This window comes from Rhinopithecus bieti, unplaced genomic scaffold, assembly GCF_001698545.2.
Source record: "Rhinopithecus bieti isolate Rb0 unplaced genomic scaffold, ASM169854v2 scaffold_4666, whole genome shotgun sequence".
Taxonomy (NCBI): domain Eukaryota; kingdom Metazoa; phylum Chordata; class Mammalia; order Primates; family Cercopithecidae; genus Rhinopithecus; species Rhinopithecus bieti.
This window is the reverse complement of record NW_016804530.1, coordinates 1-8,824: the sequence shown is the minus strand read 5'-3', so window position 1 is coordinate 8,824 and position 8,824 is coordinate 1. Positions and strand designations below refer to the sequence as shown.

Sequence of the window (8,824 nt, the reverse complement as noted above, 5' to 3'; positions counted from 1 at the left end):
AGAGAGAAAAGAAAGAAAAAAAAAAAAAAGAAAAGAAAATCAGAAAACAAGACCTTAAAATGACCAGCAAACAGTATAGTGGAACAAGCATAAAATGAAAGACAAGGAGACTGTTAGAGGGCACCTAGATGCTTTCAATGAGCCTATGTCTCCAGGGCCAGAGTAAGTACCTGTCAAGACAGCAAGACACTGTAGCTGGGATCCAGAAAGAGCACCTGAAGGATCTTTGGGAGATGAGTGAAGGGAAGGGTTAGGTGGCAGGGGATGCAGCAGAGTTCAGGTTTCCTGAGCGCCTAAAACGGTGACTTCAGCAATAGGGGATTCGGGTATTTATCGTCAGCAGTATTTGAGAAGAGCTGATTGTACAAACGACGTGTGATCACACAGAGAGCAGAGCTCCCTAGCAGTGGGTGTGTTCACCAAGAGGCAGCCAATTACAATCACCCTTATTCATGGAATTATTCATCTGACAGCTCAGAGAAATTAGGACATAGCATGTATCAAGGTTTCAGCATAGGTTTAGCAAGACTTTTCTTGATTTTGGGGGGTGCAAGACACAGAAATGAGGACTGCAGAATGTGGAAGTTGGGAGCAATTTTCAGTAGGTTTCATTGTAGGACCTGAGGGGGCAGATGATCCCCAGTGTGGGCAGTCACAGGGCTGTGCCTTTGTCATTCTCCCATTTAACATTCTGACTAACGCTTTAGGACGAGAAAGAAAATCTGATTGTGCAATGGCAATGGCATTAACTGAGAGAGATGGTGAATATGAGTGACAACAGACTCACCACGCAGGATGCCTTCAACAGGCTGCAACATCAGAACATGGTCAAAGGTTAAATGTTTCAATCCTATTCAGAGGCCTCCAAATTAAACAGTTTATAAGTAATGTTAGAGAGATGTGGCTTGTTGTTCATTTGAAGGGTCAGCAACAACATCCCCATAGAAAACAAACCTAGGGCTCTTGGAGAACCACGAGCTTCCTATACGCCAAAGGGGTGATGCGGCTGCTAGCAAAATGTGGGTAAATCTGGACTGTAAAAACAGTGGGGACAGCCATCCAGAGGTCTGAGCACAGAGGGGCGGCCCTACTCTACATGCTTCCGGGCCCAGGTGGAGAGTTTCGTGGTTGGTTCTGGGTAATGTTTTTGAGGAGAGCCATGAGCAGACTCTGGACTCATGGCCAGGGGAAGTATGGGGGCATTTGTCCCACACAGGAAGACTTGGCTAGAGGTGGAGATGAGGAGGGTGCCTAGGAACTGTCTCTGGGAAAGAACTGCCATGGGTGAGAGGGAGCACTGTGGACTCCTGCTACAGGTTAAAGCCGGGTAAAAGCTATAGGAAGATTGACTGGTGGAGCCTAAGAAAAAAAATGTGTGAAAACCTCATGAATCAAGTCACGAAGTGGGAACCTCAGCAGGCACTGATCTTGTCATCTTTAGCAGTAATATAATTATTTATCACATGCCTAATAAGTACCCAGTACTGTGTTAGGAACTTTATATGCATTATCTTACTTAACGAGGGAGATAATTACATATAAAATGTTTAAAACAGTGTCTGGCACAGGTGAATGTGCACTATGCATTAGCTGTTGTCATTATTGAATCTTCATAATAACCCTATGAAAGAGGAGCCATTATTGTCCCCATTTTACAGATGGAGAAAGTGAAGCTCAGGAAGTTAACTGACTTACTCAAAGTTGCACCACTAATACTTAATAAGCCAGAACTTGAGGCCAGGGCTGCCCGACTCCAAAGCGCACCACTGTCCCTAAAGGGTAAAGAAGGACTCATATGTTTGGAGAGGATAGGAACAGAGGCTTCCTAAGCCTGTTGTTCATCTAAGACTCTGTTCTAAAACTGTGCCTCTTGTCCATCCTGGTCCCCTTTGTTAATAATTTGATTGTTTTTGAAGCCTCTAAATGAGAGGGGATTTTATCCCTGTTGCCAGTCTGTGTTTTTCTGGAGATCACCCAATTACAAGCAAAATGTCCCCTCTGTGATCATTCAGGACGTGTCCCACTGACCTGAATCAGTCTTCCACAGTTCTCAAGCCACATGAGGAGTATGGATAGAGGAGGCTCCGGGTTCTGCTGGACTGCCCTAGGCTTGCCGTTGACTCTTGAAGGATTTAGTCACAGACTCTCCAGGCCAGACACTCTCCTCCCTGATAAACCAAAAGATCCAGATTCTCTTTAATCCAGTGGAGTGCCCTGGCCAGCTCATTTCACTTCTTGCTGGTCTGGACCTTCAGCAATGTTCTTTGCCTCATTAAGGCTGTCTGTTCAGTTCTATAAAGGCATCGTCAAGGAAAGGCAAGTGGAGCAGAGACAAATGCAGGAATTTGGAGTCAGACAGGACTGGGTTTGGGCCACCTCACTGCCTCTGCCAAGTATCATTAGGTACACCATTTCATCAAGCTGGACCTTAGTCTCTTAATTTGCAAAACTGGGATCCTAACACCAATTTTTCAGGCAGATGTGAAGATTCAGATGATGCATACCAAGCCGTCTGGCATAGAGTAGGTAAGTGTTTAATAAATAGTAGCTATTGTTATTACTCAAGTTGTGTCACTAGAACACATCTGATGTTGAAACATAACTTTATGGTTTAAAAAACACGCCTTATGAAAAGGGACCTGTAACTTAGATTCATTCAGTTAGTCTTTTTTAGAGCCATCATTCATAACTTACCATTTTAAAAAAAGCAAAGAAATGAAAACAAATAATGTACTTCAAGAAAAAAATAGGCTACCAACTACTTGGTTGAAAGAAGCATTTCCATATAGGCACGAATGAGAAATAACATGGAAGATGTCTGCAAAGATGGTGTGTGTGAAAATATGTGTGAAACCATGGCACATAATTGCATCTCCACCCTGCCAGTTTCAATACTATATATTAGTTTGGTGCAAAAGTAATTGCGGTTTTGGCCACTACTTTCAGTGACAAAAACTGCAATTACTTTTTCACCAACCATATATATATATATATGTTTGCGTGTGTATGTGTAGTTTGTTTTGTTTTAAAGAAGAAAGTAAGGTAAGACCTTGCTGCTGTTAGGAGTTAGAGTACAGGCAGGCATGGATAACAATCAAATTGGGAAAAGGGTGTTAAAAACTGGACCCAGTTCCTGGGAGGAGGCAGCTCTGGAGGGCAGATCTGAGCAGCTCTGGGTGGCAGGGTGTGTCAGCCCAATGAGGAAGGAGAGCAGACAGCAGAGAGGCCTGGTTAGCTTCCCAGGGTCAGGATCCTGTTCCAAGGGATGGAGTGTCCTGTTGACAGGCAGCCAGATGGACCATGGAGCCCCAAAATCCCCAGAAAGGAAGCGAGCACCATCTCTCAACCTCTGAGCTGGGTTTTGGAGACTGACTTCTGTGTGTAGGCAGAGGGTTTGGGAGAAAAGACTGCTAAGGAAACAGGATTATGGAAACAAGATAATAATTTGAGCTATACAGACCTGGGAAAACATGGATCTTTCATCACTTCCTGGAGATGCAACTTGAGCACGTTGCTTTCTAGGTCTCTATTACATCTCTTAGAAGGTAGATGTGTTCATGGGAATCAAGTGTTTTCCACATCCTGGGACTTGGCCAATGCACTTTATTCGAATTGATAAGAAGCACAATGATTACTCTAGCCAATTCTCATCCTCTCTTCTGCTTATAACCTGGCCTGGCCACCAAATGTGCTTATTGTGGTAGAGTCTCCTAACTGGTATTCCTGCTCATACTCTTTCCTCCGCTAAGGATTCTCCACTCTGCAGCCAGAGTGATCCTGTTAAAATACATCAGATCATGGCACTGCTGTACCCAGTAGCCTCCCATTGTTCCTGTTTCGTGTGTCCTCCCAGTGCTGAGGCCCCACATGGTCCCACCTACCTTTGACCTTGGGTCCGATTCCTTTTTCCCTTGCCCACTCTGCCCCACCACATTGGCTTCCACACTGTTCCTTGAAAATGCTAGGCACACTCCTGTCTCAGAGCCTCTGCTCTTGCTGATCCTCTCCATGGAACACTATTCGCCTGTCTTTCTTACTTACCTTCTTTGTGTCTTTGCTGAGAAGTCACCTTAGTGTGTCTTTCCCTGACCTCCCTATTCCAAATTGCAGCCCCACGCTGCCAGTCTCAATCCTCTTTCCTGCGTTTTTGTTCACCATGGCACTTTTCATAAACAGACATACTAACATATCTTCTTCCTTATTGTCTTATCTTATTGTCTCTCTTTCTCCACTAGAATGTCAATTCTACAAAGGCAGGGATTTTGGTCTGGTTTTTTCCTTCCTATATCTTCGGCTCCTAGGACACTGTCCAGCAGGTAATATTCCCTTCAAAACACTTGTTGAAGGAATAAATGATTATTATAAAGCAAGAGGCTGGACCCCAGCTCTGGAGGAACATGCATTCTAGGCTGGTGACTGAGGCAGGAGCTCAGACTCAGGAAGCACATCAAGGACCCAGTTACTCAAACTGTAACACCAGGCCAGAGTAAGATCTTGGAACCAGAGGGATGCCCAGGCATCAGGAGTGGGCTGTGAGCTCAGAGACTGGCCTGGAGCCATGCCGATGGAGAGTGAGATTGGTGCCCTCCATTTCAGGGCAGATGCCAGGTCATGCATCTTGGGGCCAGGTCACCCCACCATAAGTGGAGACAGAGGGGCCGCAGGGCAGGATGTCAGGCAGAGCCTTTATCCCCTTAGTAAATGTCAGGCAAAGTGACCAGCTTTCAACTTATTCCCAGGTGTAAGTGTCAGTGGACACTCTATATTGGCACAGCTTGCAAGGAGAACACAAATGACTAAAGGAAAGAATGAAAAAAACAAGTGAAAATGTTCATTCAGAAACCTGAGCTGAGGTTTGAGGAATGGCAGGTGCCAGAAGCCTATGACTAGAGAATATTTGTGATGTCAAGTGAGACAGCCGTTGAGTAAATATCTGGGGATTACAATCGTCGTTTGGACCATTTCTTTCCCTCCCTCCCTCCCTCCCTCCCTTCCTTCCTCCCTTCCTGGGGGAGACGCTCAGGTGAGCTCTGCTCATGCAAACCCTCCAGCTTGGGGAAAAGGAAACGCCAAGTGGAGCCGGGAGAGGTGGTATCTACAGAATCCTAGAAAGAGAAGTTAGGGCAGAGGAGAATTCGGCCTGGTTTCCCTGGCGCCGTCCAAGGTACTTTCTACTAGTTGTGCTCAACCTCCAATCTTATCTTCATGCTTCCTAGTAACTCCTCCTGGATTCCGGGCTGCCCTTGCCTCACTCCAGTAGAGCTAGTGTGTGGCCACCACCCACTCCAAATCCCTCACCATATGCAGGAGGGAACTATTGTCCAGAGCAACTGAGTTAGGGCAGTGCTCCTCCTGCAGAGAAGACTTGCAGTCCCACACGCCTGGCTCCCACTGCACTGTGCACGGAGTTCCTGCTGGCTCTGGGTTCTGGTCCTCTAGTAGCTCTGTGTGCTCCCACTAGCTACAGAACCTCTCTGCGCATCAGTGTATTCACCTCTAAAGTAAAGGTGAGTAACACAGTATGCTTACAGGGCCGTCGTGGGGATTACATTATAACGCACATAGTAAGTACTCAGCAAAGGTCAAACTCCCATTCTTGTTACAAGGTCGTCGATATCTCCCACAGTCCCTGGTTCAGGCTCAAGTATGTTTTGTGATTTGATGTCCTACTGCGTTCCTCGCATTAATCAGCCCCTGGGACTTTATTAGATTGATGACCACGATTCCCGTTCTTTAAGTATGCAGAGGCACAAGGAACCCAAGGTCTTAGGTCAGTTCACTCGGGTACCTCTGGCTGGGGATTGCTTTGGCTAAGATTGGCCAGTGAGACCTGGCAGAGAGAGGGCCAAGTCCAGGGGCGCCCGCAGCCCCGCCCTGGCCTGAGGATGGTGCTCCCACCCTGGAAGACTTCTAGGGCGGGGCTCCTCAAGAATGGGGACGCGGGGAGGTCAAATGCCTGGCGGGGGCGGTAGCGCACTTAAGGTTGGGACTCCAGCTTTGCCTGGGTTTGGCAAAGGGCAGTCGCTCCTTCCAGTGGGAGGAAAGAGGTGTCCTCAGGCAAGGCCCGAAGGGCCGGGCAGCCTGGCACCAACGGGCGTTCGAGCACTGGTGGACAGTCTTGAGTGACCCTCTGGACTCTATCAGGGGCTCGTGGGCGCCAGAGCAGAACGGGAGAGCGCAGGCTGCAGATGCCTCTGGGACGCCTTGGTCGAACGTTGGCCTGCCCAGACCTTCCTAGCTAGACCTCCCAGAAGCGGTTCCAAACCACCGTTGCAGGTGCTACAGGCAGCGCTCGGCGGAGCGGTGGCGGCCACTGCGTGTGCCAGTGCGTGGTCGCGGTTCCCAGATCGCTGTTCCCGGGCGCTGTGGCGCCTGGAGGTGAGCTGTCGGCGGGCAGCGGCAGCGGGAGCGGCACAGGGCCGGGGGCGTATGTGTGCGTGTGCTGGGAAGACGGCCCTCCCCGAGGCCGTCACAGCGCCAGGCCTCCCCGCCCCGGGCGCGCAGGGCTACTCCCCATCGCTGGAGGCAGCCCCAGCCGCCGCTGAGCAGCCTCGCCTTCGCCTCCCGCGTTTCCTGCCGTCCGCCCTCCCCGAGTCGGGTTACAGGGGACCGAAGAAAAAGGAAGTCAAGGGGGCTACAGGTCCCCTGCATGGAGCAGAGGGAGAGCAGGAGGCCCAGGATGTGCAGAAGATGGAGTCTCCTGCAGGCCACAGCCTGGGCTGGAGCTCCCCAGGCTGGAATGCAGTGGTGCGATCTTGGCTCACTGCAACCTCCACTTCCTGGGTTCAAGCAATTCTGCTTCAGCCTCCCGAGTAGCTGGGACTACAGGGGCATGCCACCACGCCCAGCTAATTTTTGGTGTTTTTAGTTGAGACAGGGTTTCATCATTTGGCCAGGCTGGTCTCGAACTCCTGACCTAAGGTGATCCACCTGCCTCAGCCTCCCAAAGTGCAGGGATTATAGGTGTGAGCCACTGTGCCTGGCCAAACCTCTTTCTTTTATAAATTACCCAGTCTCAGAGAAGTTCTTTATAGCAGGGTCAAAATGGACTAATATACTAGATCATCCAAAGTCCAAATCAGGCAATTTCTGAGAAACCCACCAGATCCTTCCTGTAGTGCTGTCACCAGCGCGGGGATTCATAGCACCCTGGGGTGCTTAAATCTAGACTCATACCTTCTTTGCTTGTCTACTTTCTTTATGAGACTGTGGTGACTGGACTGTGGGTTTCTCAAGCACATCATATTCCCAGTGCCCGGTGCAAGGCCTGGACTCCAATAAGCCTAGGCTTGTTAAATACAATTTATGGGAGGCCACTGACTTGGACTGAGCTCCTGTATTGGGCTCCCAACAGACCAAACCCAAATGGATCCAGTTATGCTTAAGTTCTGCGTCTCAACAGTGACATGGGGCTGGTTCCATTCCTTTTGAACAGCACGGAGAATATTTCCATCATCTCCGAATTTGGATTGGACACCCTGTCAGAGATCTTTGATACTATATAAAAAGTGAGAAGATCTGACTGCCTCACCCTCATCCCAGTAAAAGAACTCTGTGGGGACCTTCATCTCAGAGCCAGGGCTGGAACTGCACTGGGTTAGGGGCATTTTTCTGACTGCAGCTCCTCTGGAGAAAGATGCCCAGTTCTGGCCGGGTGCACTGGCTCACGCCTGTAACCCTAGTACTTTGGGAGGTCAAGTCAGGTGGATTGCTTGAGCTCAGAAATCCAAGACCAATCTGGGAAACATGGTGATGAAACCCTGTCTCTACAGAAAATACAAAATTTAGCCAGGTGTGGTGGCACACCTGTGGTCCTGGCTCCTCAGGAGGCTGAGGTGGGAGGATACTGGTGCCTGGGAAGTGGAGGCGGCAGTGAGCTGTGATCGCACCACTGCACTCCAGCCTGGGCAACAGAATGAGACCTTGTTGGAGAAGCAGAGCTCAGGAGAGGTTTTCTTTTTTCTTTCCTTTTAAAAACCTTTTTATTTTGAAACAATTATAGAGTCAGAGGAAGTTGCAACAATAGTAAGTAGAATCCCCACAACTCTCCCCGGCTCCCCCAGTATGACACTTTGTATAACTATAGCACATTAGCAGAGTCAGGAAATTGACGCTGGTGCAATCTGTTCACTAAACATCCTGTTTGGTTCTCACCAGTTTTTACAGGCACACATTTGTTCGCTGTGTGTGTGCGCGCGCATCTGTAGTGCTATGCAGTTTTCTTCCATGTATATAGATTCGTGCAACAATCAACACAGTCATGATACAGAGCTATTCTATCACCACAAAATAACTGCCATGTGATACCCCTTTATCACGGCTCCCTACCCCCTATCTGATAGGGAGCACCTTGAGAGCAGAACTCCAAACACCTGCCCCCTCCCCATCTACCCTGTCTCATGGTAAGTGCTGCACAGAAGCCAGGCCCTCTCTGGGCTGTTGCCCCAAGTCCCTCCCAGGCCTGTCTGAGTGACTCTGGCTGCATTCCCTTATCTGGCCCTACCCACATCCTGCTGCGGGTCCATTTTACAGAGAGCTGATTGGTCCACTTTACAGAGAGCTGATTGGACCATTTTGACAGGGTGCTGATTGGTGCATTTACAATCCTTGAGCTAGACACAGAGTGCTAGACAGAAAAGTTCTCCAAGTCCCCACTAGGTTAGCTAGACACAGAGTTAGCTAGATACAGAGTACCAATTGGTGTATTTACAAACCTTGAGCAAGACACAGAGTACTGATTGGTGTATTTACAAACCCTGAGCTAGACACAGAATGCTGATCGGTGCATTTACAATCCTTGAGCTAGACACAGAGTGCTAGAAGA

At 48.8% G+C, this 8,824-nt stretch overlaps 1 protein-coding gene across 1 annotated transcript in view; it reads left to right on the top strand.

The window, feature by feature from the left end:
* LOC108527591 (sodium/glucose cotransporter 1) overlaps positions 1–6,747 on the top strand; it is a gene marked incomplete at its 3' end in the record, with an annotated part of 89,747 nt that extends 83,000 nt beyond the window's left edge. Inside the window, exon 13 of the mRNA XM_017868935.1 lies at positions 6,145–6,747. Coding sequence (XP_017724424.1) covers positions 6,145–6,747 — 603 coding nt within the window. The remainder of the gene's footprint in view (positions 1–6,144) is intronic.
* Positions 6,748–8,824: the final 2,077 nt, after the last annotated feature.